Below are 17,924 nucleotides of genomic sequence, written 5' to 3'. Positions count from 1 at the left end.
GTCCGGATAATCCAATCCTAGTTATAACTATGGAGTTTCTGAGCAAATATTACTTTTCTTTCTAAATTTTAAACGGATAGGAAGCCCGCGCGTTCTGTAATTTGTCAGTATAAAATAGCGAAATTTGACATAAAAATAGCATCAAGCAAACACCGAAGTATTGTCCAGTTCTTCTTAATGAAACCCAGCTGTGAAAATCAAGTTCATGGTGTTAACTGTTAACAGGACATTGGTGGAGAAACTCATACTCAAAAAATTTACAACATTGCTCGAAATGCATGCAATGTTGATATAGACTACTCTTAAAAAAGAAAAAAAAACGGAAAAGAAGCTTGATTAGCCATTATGGTAATAAATACTAGCAGCTCGGTTTCACTATTGTGAAAAAGTACCACCTCCGCTTGCTTAGTCCTGCGATCAGTGTCAACGCATTTACGGTCAAAATCATAAAATTAATTTTGATAATGTAATCAATGAATGTAATATAGTGACTTTTGACCCGTGTCCGTTCGTGTCTACCCTGAAGGTGACTTTTAAGTTTATATCGCCTACGTACCACGTGTACCGTACCGTGGTACATCAGTACATACATAGGGCTACCGGTACGTTAGCTGTTACCAGTACTGTGTGCATTAACGCCACGGCGATGGACATTTAACGTTAGCTCGTTACCGGGACTGTCAATTTTATTTGTATTTCTGAAATTTAGGTACCGGTATAGCGTATAATTCAGTAATTACGTATAACGTTAAATCTATGGTGCCAATATCCTTGGGTTCTCTTATATTTTCGAAAGTTTTTCACCACTGCCGGTTTGAATTTGTGTAGTTGACAAGTTCTGTGAAAGTTATTGTATTGTTAATTTTGTATGTACTTTTTTATCATACAGTCATAGACTATCTACTACGGTACTATATTCACATTATTCAGCTATTATACTAAGGTGATTTTAATATGGGAGGAGTAAGAATTGTTGAAGAGGTATGTACAGCATGTATATGTAAATAAATTATTAAAGAGCTAAATTAAAAAGCTAAATTTAAAAACAATACACTATTCAGCTATTTGTTTTCATTATATATTTTTTGATTGTAGGCTATAAGAAAATAGTTTTGCCCCAGGAGTCCTTATGCAGTTATGTGTTCCGAATATTTTAATCTTCTAAATCTTTAATATTCAAATTCAAAATTAGAAGTTTTCATCCAGTTCATCTGAATTCCTGCTTTCAGTAAAACAACTAGGCCCTATCAGACTATGGCTGTCAGATGGCTTGCCCAGATTAAGCAAAAAAAAGAATTAAAATTCGGCTGTCAGATGGCTTGCCCAGATTAAGCAAAAAAAAGAATTAAAATTCCAAGATTCTGACCCGAGCTAACTTCTGAACTTCAAGATAACCAAATTTTGACTGGATAAACTGATAAATATTAAATTTATATTAGATAACATTACAAATTTTAAAAATGGTAATATTGTGACTTTTCAGTTCTGTTCAAAACATTGACTCACAACCTTATTTTCAAAAATCTATTTCAAAATCATAGTTCAGTGGTTTTTGGGTTCTGTGCGAAATAAAGAAGTGACTATATTGAAAATGATTGATTATAATATTTTCATGCATTTTAGACACCGGGATGTTGTTTAACCGTTTTCATTTTCAAGGCAATAGACAAAATAAATTATCTGCACCCAGAATCGCAAAAATGTCTGTATTTTTGAATGTTATTAAAATATTAAACTTTTTCAGTTTAAAGAGAGGAGAACGAGGAGGGAGGAGGAGAAGAGAAGTAGAGTGAGAAGGTAAATTGATTAGATAAATAGATTACTTTCCTTGGAATGATGAGACAAATTTTTCCAGGTAATATAAGAAGAGTGTGTCAGGACAAATCACTCTTGCATTTTCCCAAGAAGAAACAGTTACCCATTTTGAAATATCGATGAACAATCTTTGAATGTTTGAATACATTTCCATTTTCAAGTTCCATTGCAAATTTGTATTCTTTTTAGGCAAAAGATAATGGAAAAAGCAAAAATTGTGCAATCACCAGGTATGTTTTACTATTATAAAAAGAAAAACTTTAAATAAAGAGAAAATATCCTCACGACCACCCTTTGTTTTGTACAGTGTTTTTTATTAGGCAAGCAGCGGCACCTGAAGTTTTTCCGGCACCTGAAGTTATTATTTGCAATATCTGTTTTGAGAGAGTACAAGGGAAAAGGGCAATTTAGTATCCACAGAAAACGATAGTTTTATAAATAGAATTAATTAGAACATGTCAAGTCAGTATCCATAGCAACATGGTGCTGCTCACTCACAGCTGAAGCACGCATTGTGGGGATTTTATGATGGCCATACTTAGTATTTATCATCCAGTAACAAGACAAATAACTGCACTCTTGCATTTTGATGGCTGTGTACAGTAACAATAAATTCATCAAATAATAATGTCATCATCAAACTAGCTACAATTTTGAAAATCTTTGGTTAACATTTTTTTTCATATTAATGGTTATTTCATATTTTGACCAAAATTACACAAAAATCTCAAGAATTAAGACTAATGATAATAGGATTAAAATAGTACATACAGGCTACAACTGCCCTATTAAAACTGGATCTATTAGAATTGAGTAAATAAGGTATTGAGAGTCTGCAATTTTCAGCTTTCAACACTCAGTTTTTGGGGAGACATGTGATTTCCATAGGCCTACTCCATTTATAACTCTGGAAACATAGTTATGCAAAATATCAGCACTCAGCAGTATTTTAAATGTAACTGCATATACGTTATTCAAATATCGAAATGGAAGTATTTTTGGTACAATAGAGACAGATTTAGTAAAGGGCAATAATATTGCCCTAGTGGTGAGTAAGGCTCTTTATTACCTCGTGTTGTATTGCTTTTATGTCTAAATCATTAACGTATCTCTCCCCTATCCAGTTTGACTTTGGTCCTAATAAAATTCCGATTTTAAAATAGAGAACATCTTAAGCACGGCTGACATGTTAGGACCTTTGTCCTTGTTGTTGATAACACCCACTTGGTATACTTTCAAATTTTGGCCTGCAGGAATACCTGAACGTCATTATGAATCCTATGGTATGTGGGGGCTTGATAAAAATATATGGGTAGTAGTTAGGAGTGGGCCGATCGAATATTTTTTTGAATAAAATACTTCGAATATTTTTTATGAATACCGAATATCCACGAACATTTTTTTTCATACACAACCGAGGTCTAGAATGTCGGAGGTCGATAATCACTTCGGAAATTTAAAGAAACATGAAGAGCGTTTTTTCGGCAACAGAGCGGTTTTTACTTGTTAAATTCACCATGGAGGCTATGTGTTTTTATCACTGCGATCAATTTTATTGCGACACCCCAAAATTGGTAATCTCTAATCCCACACTTTCTCCATTTTGGAGGTATTAATTCTTGCGGGTCGGCGAACATTAAAGTCTTATATTTCTGGTATACCCGTGTGTTCACATTGGCATCAGCTGTTAAAGACATTATGGACCATTTTCAAAACCCAGTACTTATTAATTCTACTCATACACTGATAGTCCACCAAAGTAAAGACATAATATGAATCATTTTTTTATAATACTGTAAATTTAAATTTTCTAAGTTACCCTATCATACAAAAATACAATCTGTGTGTAGACTTAAGACTTGGGAATTTTAGATCAGAATCCCATAAAAGCTCATCACATTTTTTTGACTTGATAGGTGCAACGAAGTCAGCAAAAAAAGCGGCTCCAACAGGAAACATCTTTGCTGAAATCAAGTATGATATGTTTTCTTAGTTGAGAGTTACACATGTTTATGCAAAGATCACTGTGTTGAGTTCAGATCAGAGTTTCATATAATACAGTAGAATACTGTACCATACCATTTTTTTAGATTTCTGTTTTCCTTTCTTCCCGAAAAAGGCTTTGTACAAGTATCCTTTGATATCTACCAATATGTAAGGAACTACTATTCTTGAACAGACTTCCACCTTTCTGGTTCAGCATTGCTTTCCTAATTCATTCGATCCAGGGTGATTTGAACTCTATATATGTAAATTGCAACACAAGCGCTGAATTAAAAAAAGAAACAGAAGCTAGATTTTAATAGTTGGAGATCAGTGATTGTTAATGTTTAATAGAGCGAGGCCCATAGTCTAAGTTTCGAGTTCTTTCAAATTGCAATCTAAAAATTTTGAAATTTGTTCAGCGTTGCAAATTTGAATTTGTACATTTCCAGCTGGAACAAAGATAAAACATGCTTTTCTGGTTAAAATTATATTATCGTTCAATCAAAAATTAGTGAGTTGATTTGCTTTTAACCTAAATCCGAAGCTAGAATTGATGTATTTGGGTCTGTGTGAACATTTTTCTGATCGAAGCATTGTTTTCTAGGTTTATTTTCCTCACAATTTTTTATACAGCATTTTCTGTGGCTTTTGCTTCAAACAAGGTTTTGCACAAGCACTCACTGATTGGTACGAAGCTATTAGAGTTTTTGAAGTACCAGAGCTTTTTGTATTTTTACTAATATTTTAACATATGATGTTGACTGCCTGCCTACCTGGCCACTGATATAGCTGAAGTAGAGAGTCTATGCATAAAGTCTCATTCAATCTTCTTGAAGTTATTATTGTTTGAGGTGATCTATAATTAAAATTTTTGTTTTAGAAATACAATTACAATGGATAAAAAGATGGCCCACAAACGGACTCATTCGCCGGAAATTACGGTAATACAAGCTTTTAAAAATACTTTACTTCTCAGTTTCAAATCTATGCCATTTATATACCTCAGATTCTGACGACTTAATATGCTTACATCATTTTACTAATTAATTTTTGTTAGAATTTTATATTCCGGTCATGCATGAAATGGCTAATAACATGCCACCAGCCGGAATTGAAAAAAATTTGCAGAACGGTGTTTGTGTGCCTTTTTCAAAATGGGGAATTGAAATGATGCATCAGGTGCAGAGAGAAAGCAGAAACATCATAGCAAAAATACAAATTTTTTTTTAATTTGTCTGTTATTGAGCACCGTGGGTAAATTCTTGTGCAATTCACGAGGGAATTAGAGATGCGCGAATTACATTGAAATTCAAAAAGGTGCAGGTCGCCTGGTACCGGACATTCGAATAGTAAAATGTCATATATTCGCTATCTGTTATAAGAATATTGCGCCAAGCCCTATTCCTGACACCTTCCTCTTTCAAAAAACCTGAATGTCCCAAGTGTAGAGCTCGACCGATATATCGGCCAACCAATATATCGGGCCGATATTGCGTGTTTGCCAATATATCACATCGATCATACTCAGCAAGTGCCGGGCTGCGTGCTACAACGGCTCCCGCCCCTGCGTAATTGGTTTCCCATTATTTCTCTCGCTTTCATTTTGCGTTAAAAAGGTGTCTCTCCTAATTTCCGGTGTCTCATGATTAGCCTTTTCATGCATGATCATAACTGAAAAGTTATTATTTGGAGTAACAATGCGTTTTATAAAGTGATGTTTTTGAGAGAGTACACAGTGAGAAAAAGGCAAATTTAATATCAGCATTAAACGCCCTATAAATAAAATCGATTTGAAGCTGGTGTGGTAGTAATCACAGAAACATGGTACATGTAGCTCAAAGCAATGTCAGTTCCGAATTTGTGACCTCCCCAAATTCAATTTTGAATTTCTGGGGTAACAGTTTTATCTACATTTACTACGTTTACATGGTCATGATAATCGTTTTATCAAAAAACGTTTCCACATCGTATTTCGGACAATCGAACGCCAAAATATGTCTCGTGTTTACATGGACACCATTGAATTTCGATCCGGTTTAAAATTGTTGGCATCGTACTTGGAGTTGAAAACAGTTGCCAGTTTCATCTTTCACGGCTGCTTTTAAATTCATTTTTTGCAAAATGTTTTTAATTTTACAAGTTAACTATCTTGTACGTGTTTATAAGTTTCTCATTCATACGAAACAGAGCAAAGATACAAATTTCGCAAATATCCTGCTAGTTCTTCATATATTTTATCTGACATATTCCGAAATATCAGTACATATCAACTACAAATGCTGGGCGATTTTCAACGCTTTACTACACTACAGCAACATTTCCCAAGCAATCTGGGATTATTGCTTTGGTCACTGACTTTATCTATTCTACCATGATGCTCATTTATATACAGATTATAAACCATATTAAAGAGTTCAAAAATGGGCGTGCAGAGGCTTTGCACAACCGTTCTAGTCTATCTGCAGAAATTTATTCAAATTGTCCCCCTGCAGTCATTCCATTATGTTGATGTGCAATACCTTCCCTTCATTAAGCTTTCTGGTGGAGAAAATCTATTTATATTATAAAGGGAGGGAGGGAGTAAATTTTTTTAAGGGAATTTCCTTATATATATACGCCTAAGCGAAACATAAGCTTTTACCTCGTTTTTTTGAAAGCTGAGACACACGTGCAAAGAGTATCGTCCCCATTTGTTGCACAGTCTCTCTCATCAATTGCGCATGGGCTTCCATTTGCTCGTGCATCATTTTTTCTTCCCACTCCCTTTGTTTCTCGAAAAGGATTTTAAAGTCAACTGAAGGTCTTTTTCCTGCACAGTGGCATAAGAGACTTTCACTTAACTAGAAAATGCCCAATTCCTAGTTAAACTTTTATAGAAATATAATTAAATAAGACTTATCTCAAATTGAAAGGGATGTAAGAATACCACTTTTGTCGCCGATACCAACTAAAAATGCCGATACAGATACCAAACTTATACATTGAGTTACGTGCGCAAGATTTTGTTCCAATATCAAAATATCATTCTTTATTTAGCCGATACCGAAATATTGGCCGATATCAATGCATCAGTACATCTCTCAATTAGGTAGCATGATGTTTTGGTTGAGACATATAATATACCGGTATACCAAATATTTATATAGACACAAACCAGATTCTGGATTCTCTTCATGATTGGATGAAGTATCAAAAGATGTCTCTGTAGTTGAAGCTGCATCTCCTTCAACATCTAAGCATAAGCAAAACAATTTTGAAAAGACAGTCGACAATTTCCCATAATAATAAATTTTTGTGCTAAAATGACATTATTAGGGTGATAACAGAATAGGATTCTCATAGTAGCCCTCATAGTAGTATATTACTCATAGGACGGCTTAATCATATGCTGAACCATAGCCTCTGGCTCATAGCCTCAAAAACATCAAAGAAAAATTGTTACCTAGTGATACAGCGTTTGTGATTGAGGGATCCACTCCCATATTTGTATAATCAACATCTGGGTGGTGGCTGAAGATTTCATCAAGCTCATCATAATAATCACATGTTATGTGAGCCGCCCCACCAACAGAATGCAGACGTACTATCTTGTTGAAAGTAGACCATAAGGCCTTCACTTTATAGTGTATTTGTTGGAAACTACAATTGAAAAAACATCTAGCTTTAGTAACCAGCCAATTGAAAACATACTGCTAGTCAAGAATTTAACATAGTTCGTATCTAATATTATTTCAACAAAATTCAATTGCAAATGTCTAAAAATTAAGTAGAAATAACTTTTCAGAAATTACTAAAATATATGAATCGCAGAACTGAAACTGTATTCTGTATAACATAACGATTGTGCTTCCAAACCTTTTCTTGTATCCCTTCGCTGTCAACTGTTTCTCAACTTCTTTGTACAAAACTTCTGATCTAGACTCCTCTTGGTCAAGCAGAGCAACCAGATTCATTTCTCGAACAATGCCAAGCTTTGTTTTAACCTCGTTGTCTTCCCACTTAACTTTCAGATTTGACATAGACTCCATCTCACTCATGAACATAAACTGCACTACTACTTTTCTGCGATAAATATAAATCAGTAAACCAAATAACGGTTTGCTATGAATGGAATTTATTATGTCAATAAATTACAGTTGGTAAATTTTCAAAATCAAGAACAGTACCGGTCAGATACCGGTACTGTATTTTTGATGTAGCCTATGAATATATCAGTATATATATATATATATAGACTAACATGCCCTACATTCCAAATTAGAACGTAGGGCACGTACATCGTTCGCTTTGCTAGCTGTGGTTGAAAAGCTCCACACATCCCTGCCCTGGCTGCCCATAGCCCTATTCTTGTCTCGTACTATTCCCTGACTCGTATCAGTTCTGCTTAGGCTACTTGATTTTACAGATAAAACATCCTACTGTCTGACTGTATCTTTTGCTAAATTTCATAATCCACGGAACTTGAACCCTTACATACGTTTCAGCCATTTATGGCACTAGAATTCCGCCACTTTACTTAATATTTTATACCGGTATCCAGTTACGGCACCGTACCGGTATTGCATTGTGCAGGACAGGCCGTTGTTGGTTCAGAAAGAAGTTTAACATATTTTTCGCAAGTAAAGAATTCTATCTAGCGTTACTGATGATTACTTCAAAAAGCTCAAACTCGCTTGCAATTGCAACGCTGTCGCGCTGCAAGCATTACCGGTACGGTACTGCATTAGGTCCACAGAAGCGCAGAGCAAGCGACCTAGAAAACGCTGAAGTAAACCCGTCAGCGCGCCCCCGTTCGCACGTGTGAAGAAAGCATCGTGTTTGCAAATCTACCCTGTGCAATCGTGCTGGAATATCACGATGCAAACACGCTGAGTCATGATCGGCCACCGAACCAAAGTGTTTACATGAACACGACTCGCTCAAAATACGGTTTTGGCACGATAATCGTTGCCATGTAAACGCACTAATTGATGGTTGTTTATCATTTTGCTGAGAATTACAAAAAAAAACTCAATTCATTATTATTGACTAAATAAGGTATTAAGAGTCTCTGGAAACAAAGTTATTAAAAACTTCACATGTAACTGCACATATGCTATCACAATATCAAAGGAATTTATCATTATCACGATTCACTGTGAAATATATCAATTTATAATTTTTCTAATGCCCTATGCCCATAGATATATTTAAAATCGTCAAATTAACAATCCTTTTACTGGAAATAGCTAGACTGATATTGAAGTAGCAGAAAAAGTTACAGAATAACATTTGTTGAGTTAGTTAAATAAAAGTTCTACTGCAATGATAATAGATATCAAAATGAAACTACTACACTCATGAGGTACATCATAAAAGCCCATTTTGTGGCTCAAAATATGATTTATATCAATATTGGCATAGCAGTATCGGTTATCGGCCACTAGCTGGCCGATATATCGGTATCAACGTCAAAAAGTGTTATCGGTCGAGCTCTACCCGAGTGTATTCACATTTACTCAAAATTGCCATGTTTAGCGATAGACAGTTGACAGAAACAAGTAATATACATGATTCAACAAGTTTTTTGTTATTATGGTTTTGAAAAATTAAATGGCTCTAAAATTAAATTTTTTATATAAATATTTTGAATAAATAAAGTATTCTTAAAATCAAGAATTGTAATATAACTACGGTAATCATTTATAATCGATAGTTTAAATTTTTGGATTCAATTTGGAAATCCCTCAGCTTGACCAAAAAAATTTCTCATGTTTTTTGATGAGGTATTCTTTTGTTTTCTTTGTTTGTATAAACATTTATTTATTTATGAGAAAAAGTATTAAAAGCACATTTAGTATTTACTGTTGAAACTTTGTTCAAGAAAGTTTCCCTAATAGTAAACCTAGTAGTTGTGGGCTTGTATTAAATTTCCCTTGTGTTTGATTTTTAGAACCAGAACGTGAAAAAGATTAGGAATCTAAACTACTGGATGCAAAAGTACAGGTGAAATTTTTACTTAAAGTTCGTAAAATATCCACATGTGAATATTTAACTTTCAGGGTCTTTATAATCATTTTCAAGTAATTTAGCAAAACCGATATATGGTGCAAGATCGCATATTTTTTCATTGATTTACCAAAAAAGATAGATGTTTCATTATTACATAAACATTCCTAATAACTGATATGGTATTTAAAAATGTTTACAATACGCCGCTAAGGGTACTGAGAGGAAGGAACATTCAATATTCTACTCATGTTGGCACAGGAATTTATTCAATTCGATTATTCGAGTTCAAAAGAAAATTTGAGATTGAAAATGTATTTAGATTAAAAATTTAGGAACACGCATTGCAGGTTTTGAGAAAGCAGAAATATATATAGCTTGGGTGGTTAAAAATATAATATGGTCCTTATTATTATCTAATGGTAATTAAAACTTCTTTGCAGTAATCACCCTTGTTCACCATTTTACATTATTTTGTATTTCATTCTATTTGTTATCTTTTGCTTCACAGCTCTATGTCACCAAGGTCAATATTAAAACGAAAGCTGGAGGAAAGGGAAGAGTTAAGAGGTTAGTTAGTCAGTTAAATGACTTTACTTTCACCCCCTGAAATTCGAAAATGACTCCAGGTTGAGGGAAATTTTGACTCCAGTCTGTAAAAACACAAAAACTAATATATAAGGCATATACAAGCCTTTTTATTTAACTATTGAGAATTTTCAACATAAAGCTATTTGAAATTCTTTCACAAAATATATGAGTTTTGAATTGCAACTCCAGACTCTGGAAGATTCAAACTTTTGACTTTGACACCTGCACCCAATTCTGTACCAATTGATTGTTTTAAATATGCTAATATTTATGCATTTCATTCAGATGTAGACATCATCCACAGTGAGTCGGAAGATTCTAGAAGATCTTCCGACTCTTATTGTGTGAAGAAGAGAGTTCGATTCTCTCTTACACCATCCTCCAGCTTTTTCAAAGATAAACAGGTTTATTCAAAAAGTAAGTATTTTCAATAGCAAGGCAAAATACTTTGCTAATAGAACAATTCACAAGTATTGTGCAAGCATGTGTAAAATCATCCCTCCATGCTTACAAAATCGTGTATTATTTTTTTCATTTAGTGTTTACTCTTTTTGCTCTGAACAGGGGCCCCAGACAAGCATCCACTGATATCCAACGATTTGTATGGTGGTACTATTTTTGAAAAAAAAAAAAAATTCTTTTTACTGCTTGCCAACACAATTTCCTATACCCTGGGTTTTGGAATGGCCGCTGCATTGGATTTGATGATATATTAGTGTCTCCTTACTTTCTCTACGTCTTAGTATGCTAGAAATATTGTAACCAATTTTAGATTTTATATTCTATTTGGCTAAAAATTAAATTGCCTTTCAAATGATAACTTTACAAATTAACTTTCATTAACAACCTGAATTTGCATATATTAACATTCTTTTTTTATTCCAGTTATTCCACCTTCAAATAAAAACAAACCTGGCGAAGACGATATACTTGGGTATGTTCTTAGGTTCTACAAAGTATCGATTATACATTAGTAAGGATATTTTTGACCGTTAGCTCATATGATAGGATTGACATTTTATCTCGGAGGAGAGGAAAGCCGATAAGGTAGCTTAATAACCTTATGGGAACCCACAGTCTCCCGTCCGGTTACCATTCCATGTCGGGTATGGGATAAGTTAGTTATTTGTTTTTTCAGAAGCATGGACTTGATGGTGGAGGAAGTCGTAACCGAACACCGCTTACGTGTACCACCCTATGGCGGCAAAGGTCTAGCAATCCTCTCACACATAACTATCCCTTCATGGGATCCGAACCTCCGAATCCATGCAGAATTATCAGAGGTGCGGTGGCAAGCATATTCCTAACGCTTAGCAACATGAGCCACACCGCCACAACTACAGATATCAAAACTACAGGTGAAATTTTTATTTAAAGTTCGTAAAATACCCACATCAGTGTTAACTCTAACTCTAAAAAAGTGCGAAAGTGCTTTTGCCGATTTCAGCAAGTTAGGTGCCCTAGTTTCTGCTCAAATTCTTTTCAAACAGAGTAGATACTCAAAAAAGCCCTTCTTCGGTTAATATTAAGAAAAATTATTAAGAAAAAAGGTGCCTTCCTGTTAACTGAGTTTTGTTTAAACCAGTGGTTCTTAAACTGGGGGGCGCGCCCCCCTAGGGGGGCGCGAGATGCTCACAGGGGGGGCGCAAGAGGTCACAAGATGGAATCGGAAATTTACATGTAACGGCTCCTGAAACGGTCTCCGCGTTCATTAAAAATACCGGCTTTTCCGCGGTATAATAATTTTTTCCGTCTCGTAATAACTAAAAAAATTCAAAATGTCTCTCTATTTTAATTCATTTGTGTTCAAGGTAACTTGCGGTTGCGGTGACTCATGTCAAAATAAACTCATTACCGATCTAAAATACCACGCCAATCCGCGGACATATCAAAGTGTGATCAACTGCCCGATTATATTTCGTTTTGATATATATTGCACTGATGCGAATTCGTTGACTTCATTAGAAAAATCTGGTATAATATCCCAGAAAGTATACTTAATTTAGTACAATTAAAATACATATTCATCGACTCGAAATCCCCGCGGTACGAATCCTGAGTCTGTCCTCGACATTACGCCAGTCCTTATAAGAGCCAACCCAACTTTGTCAACGGATATGTAATGGTTTTCGTGTTGAATAAAATATTCATTTAAAATGGTTGCTTTATTCATTTGATTGTGATAAATTAAATCTTGCGATTGTGTCGATAAAATAAAAGCACCACTACTCCAAAATACCACGGTAATCCGCAACCATAAAAATGTGTGGCAAAGTGCCCGATTACATTTTGTTTTGATTTGTATTCTTGCCAATGTCACCATTATGTGGTGTCCCTGCAACTCTTACTCCGCTTTATCGCAATGCTCGATTAATTCCTTAGTCTACGATAAAATCCCACGGAGTAAAATTTATTTCAAGTCGGTAGTTTTAGAACACTACTGGTGTGCCGCAGGCACAAGGAATTCATGAGATTTGCAATGTCTAAGAAAGTGTTTTTAATCTGTCGCGGTCCACCCCAAAACAAAACTCATGGTGTTTTCAGTTTCATTTTTAGTATTTTATAATCTCGCTTTTACAATAAAGAAATATTTGGTTGCAGATTCACTACTTTATTCTATCTTTAGCATCTCGTCGCTGATGATTATATAATAAAAACTAACTCGTTTTCCTCAGAGATGTCATGGTTCTATTCGAAAATAAAAAAAGTAATTATAATCGTCTTCGCGACACAAGAATATGTCGAGGGAAATTTCTGATTTAGGGAGAAAAATCACCAAAATCAAGATTTTTACGGCATAGCGGGCCACGCTTACGAAAACAATCGAGATTTAAACAAAATGCAATCGCAAACCCCTTAGCGACTTTATTTTTCAGTGGTCAAGGGCCGAGGAAACGTCCACATTAAAAAATGAACTGCTTTTAAATTTACATAAATTCATTTGTACTTCTCCATTTTGTTTGAAACGTTAGGCAAGCCAAGAAGTCTGTAATTGTTGCTTATTTTTAAAACACAGTAAATAATTTTGGCATCGCTCAATAGTGATGAAGTAAACAATTGATTGAAATTTCAAGTTCTTATGTAAACGTTTAAGCAGAAAATACATTAAAGCATAGGTTCATTGCGTGTTTAGTTTTACTTAAAAATTAGTTTGTCTTTACCAGGTATTACAAACTGAGGGGAAATACGAGAATGTATGATGACCAACCATTATTTGGCTTTATACATACGACAGTGAATGGCAAAGTTGTACTCCGAAGCGTTTTATGCCTAAACAATCTGAGCAATGACGATATGAGACCAACACTCTTATAGTGCCATCTTATTAAATAGCAACCTGCCCATCACAAAAGCATTTTTTCAAAGCAAAAATGGGGAGGGCGCGAAGTTTGTAAATATTTTCAAAGGGGGGCGCGGCTCAAAAAGTTTAAGAACCACTGGTTTAAACCTTTGTTTAAAACAAGCGAATTCATCGGTAACAAAGGACACCTGCTAAGCTCACATGTCGTGAACAAAACTTTGTGCAATCAACCAACCGTGTCAGTTGCGAACGGTACTCCTTTCCCTGAATAGCAATGCCTCGCAAATTTTCGTTACTCCTTCCATCCAACAGACAGCGATTAATACACACAGCAATCGATATTAGTTTAACCGGCCATAGTCAGAGAGGTGGTCATTTGTACAAAGCATGTGCTAAATAACATCCCCGGTCACCGATATGGATTGATGTCATGTTTATTCATCCTATTTTATTTTTTGAAAGATCACACGAATTCGCTATGAAAGTCGGCATCCCGCTATTTTGAGCCATAGGTTGACCTACTTTATAATTAATAATAGTCATATAAAAGGACTGTTATAAGCTAATTTAAGACCTTCTCTTCAAACTCCCTACACAATCATTTTCATTAATTCAAATCACGACGCATTAAAAAGCAAGATCAAATTTATTAACATTAATTTCGAAGTAAGAGTTACGAGGAAGAATTCACCTACGACTGTCGCTAACAGACGGAAATGATAAATATGAGAAATCTTTCAGTTGTGGTGATTTTTTTTCTGCGCCTAGCATATCAGTTCAATTCAAGCGCTTCAAAGCCGTTTTTACGTTTAGAAACGTCAAACCAGATAAAGTAAGACAGGTGAATAATGTATTCTATGGAAATTTCCAGAGAGTTCAGGCGGGAATATTATTTTGACCATGTAGAATTGCTATCATTGCCGATTTATTTAATCAGTATATTTGATTCAGAGCAACACTGAGTATTCATGAAATGGCGATTTTGCAAAGTGTTTTATTTATTATTCATGATTTAATACGAAAATACCACACAAACGATAGAAATTAAAATCATAAAAAGTCAGCTATTGTTAGCTTTATAAATATTTTCATCACAGGGTCAGTAATGATATTATTGTTCGCTAAAAACTCGGACCGTAATTTACAAACTGTTATCGAACCAGATGATGAGAATGAAATAGAAATAAAATGTTTATGAATTTACTACTTAATAGTGTCTTTAATATTCTCGCCGATGTGAACTCATAGTTCGGCTTGAAATATAAAAAAAATTCAATGTCCGCCGCTGCGTGAGAAATATTGTGATAAAAGTGCTTTAAAATATAGTGCAACAATAATTAAGATGTCGGCCACTGAAACGGTCACGATGACAAAAAATAATCCGCAATTGTGACAAAATTAGACAGTTAAAACTCCGCCTTGTTACAGAGTTTTCAGTCTTTAGTAAGTTTCTATTAAAAAAAAAATATTCAAATTATTCCATTAGAAAAAATCTGATTTTGTCCGTCTCTAATCACATGTAGGTAAATACTCATAGAATGGCAATAAAAAGATTAACATTGAATTACCACGAGTAATAGTTTCACACATTTCATGCACATTCAATCAATGTTTTTGTGCATATAAACAATTGTAACACCATTGATACTCACGAGTTTTACTTTTCTCTTAAAATGATTTCTCCATAGAAAAAATCCGATTTTGCCCGTCTCTAATCATGTGTAGGTAAATACTCATAGAATGGCAATAGAAAGATTAAGCAGGTATATTCTTGAAATACACATACCAAATATTCACCAAACGACTACAGAGGGAGGCGAGCTACACGAAACTCTGCTGGAATTTATTTAACAGACGTCTTAAGTCGTTGTAAATTGTACGATTAAAGCACTTACCGGTATTTAATTTTACCGTAAGACCCCTGTTGGAAAAATCCTGGCTGAGCGCCTGCATGTGGCATCTGTTAGTTGTGTATGAAATGTAAAATTCTGTATTTGTGTGTTCCAATTTCAATAAAATCAAATTCGTTTTTTGGTGCACCATCCAGGTGGTTGCATACAGAACAAAAAATATTTGGTTGCGAGAGTTATACATTAGATGTCTGTAAACCGACGTTGAATGAATGTAATGAAAACCCAACAAGAACATATAATTAATACACAGATGTAAAATATAAACATTCAATAAAAAAGTTATTATTTAGAGAGGACAACATGATCGTACAATTCTGCCACATGTTGGCCAGTGAGATGATAAATAAATGCTTCCCGTGTATTCGATCAATCAACTTTAGCGAATTGTTGTTCTGCAAACAGCAGGGGTGCAAAATATTTCTGTCCAGTGATATACTCACAAATATTCTTGGCAATAATATCATAACCTGGCATATCATTGAGAAATAGTTGCATTTAATTTTTGACTCTGGTCTAAGTTCGATTTATCGAGAATGAATAGATAATATTAAATATCACAAAATGGCACGTGCTATTTGGTGATTTCGCAAATCTGTGAGATGCTGCTAAAAGTTTCTTCTTAATTCAAAAAATATTTGCCTAAGTTTACATTCGTTACGAAAAACAATGCCGTATCGGGTATCAGAACTTTCTGAATGGCTCCAATAAATAAATTCACTACGGAAGGACCAAATCCCGTCAAATTTGCACTAGAAAATCGAGTACTTTGGTCGCAATTCATCGATGTCATTGACAGTCACATGACCACTCTCGTTTGAAGAAACGCACTGCGTTGTATTCGGACATCTGGTTTCAAAGAGGGCGCCAACTGTTTTTGTGAGAGAAGCGGAATCGGTGTGCTTGTATAATAATCATATTATAAACAAGAATTTTTCCGTTAATGCAAAAGCTTTATCTCAAATGTATGTACCACATAGATTAGAATTCCAGCAAATATCATTATGTAATGCAAAATTGGGTTACAAAAGTACTAGTACGCAACTTATTTGCACTCACACGAAAATAATTGTCAACTTTGAATTTTTGCCCTTTAAAATCGGAAAAAAGTGCTATTTCGCAATCCCTAAAAAAGTTGCGAAAGTGCTTCCCACTTTTCGCAAAAAAGTGTGCTAATAGTGAACACTGATCCACATGTGAATATTCAACTTTCAGGGTCAAATCATTTTTAAATAATTTACCCAACTGATGTCAAGCGAAAACCCAAATATGGTTCAATTTCGCATATTTTATTGATTCACCAAAAAAGATAGATGTTTCATTATTACATAAAAATTCGTAACTAATATGGTTTGTAAAAATGTTTACAATACGTACCTCATGGGTACCGAGAGGAAGGAACATTTAATATTTTGCTTATGTTGGCACAGGAATTTATTCAATTCGATTATTCGAGTTTAAAAGAAAATTTAGGATTGAAAAAGTATTCAGATTAAAAATTTAGGAACACACATTGCAGGTTTCAAGAAAGCAGAAATATTTAACGCTTGGGTGGTTAAAATTATATGGTCCTTATTATTATCTAATGGTAATTAAAACCACTTTGCAGTAATCACCCTTGTTTACCATTTTACAATGATTTGTATTTCATTCTGCTTGTTATCTTTTGCTCCACAGGTATCCGTCACCAAGATCAATATTAATACGAAAGCTGGAGGAATTAAAACGATTAAGAGGTTAGTTAGTCGGACGAGAAAATTGACTCTACTTTCACCTCCTATTAATCAAAATTTGAAAATGACTGCAGTCTATATTTTGACTCCAGTCTATAAAAACACAAACTCTGGCATATACAAGCCTTTTTATTTGACTATCGAGAATGCTCGTTCAACATAAAGCTATTTGAGATTCTTTCATCAAAAATATGAGTTTTGAATGGCAACTCCAGACTCTTGGAAGATTCAAACTTTTGACTTTGACACCTGCACCCAATTCAGTACCAAAAATTTGAATTTATATCAATTAACCCTTTCCGTGCGGTGGGCACGTATACGTACCCACGACAAAACTCGCTAGATTGCGGCGGGTACGTTGATGTACTCCACTGTTTTATTTAGCAATCGGTCGCAAACTGTTGGTCTAGTTTTTCCGGGTTTTAGTTTATTGATAAGAAGTCTTCTTCGAGATTAACATAAGCGACGGTAAATCTCGCTTTCGTTTACCATGGGAATTTTATTTGCGGCGGACCGAGGGAGTGTTTTTGAAATTTATGCAATTTTCGGTGTTTTTTGGGTGGTAATAGAAGACATATTATCCCTTCCATCTACCAAAGT

The 17,924-nt window shown here is 34.6% G+C and overlaps 2 protein-coding genes across 2 annotated transcripts; one reads left to right on the top strand and one right to left on the bottom strand.

Moving 5' to 3' along the window:
- The first annotated feature begins 898 nt into the window (after positions 1–898).
- Positions 899–17,501, top strand: LOC144431417 (uncharacterized). Its single transcript, XM_078119528.1, has 10 exons — positions 899–981; positions 1,745–1,797; positions 2,005–2,045; positions 3,732–3,789; positions 4,682–4,742; positions 9,734–9,786; positions 10,301–10,359; positions 10,666–10,797; positions 11,266–11,314; positions 17,269–17,501. Exons 1-10 carry the CDS (start codon positions 955–957, stop codon positions 17,330–17,332), a joined length of 597 nt encoding a protein of 198 aa, XP_077975654.1. The 5' UTR covers positions 899–954; the 3' UTR covers positions 17,333–17,501.
- LOC120332367 (uncharacterized) lies at positions 6,420–7,773 on the bottom strand. Its single transcript, XM_039399599.2, has 3 exons — positions 7,244–7,773; positions 6,956–7,033; positions 6,420–6,610 (listed from the first exon to the last, which is right to left on the bottom strand). The coding sequence occupies exons 1-3, from the start codon at positions 7,281–7,283 to the stop codon at positions 6,420–6,422; spliced, it is 309 nt and encodes a 102-aa protein (XP_039255533.2). The 5' UTR covers positions 7,284–7,773.
- Positions 17,502–17,924: the final 423 nt, after the last annotated feature.

The sequence above is a fragment of the Styela clava genome, chromosome 13 (assembly GCF_964204865.1).
Source record: "Styela clava chromosome 13, kaStyClav1.hap1.2, whole genome shotgun sequence".
In the NCBI taxonomy this organism is placed as follows: domain Eukaryota; kingdom Metazoa; phylum Chordata; class Ascidiacea; order Stolidobranchia; family Styelidae; genus Styela; species Styela clava.
This window is presented reverse-complemented; position numbering and strand designations above follow the sequence as displayed.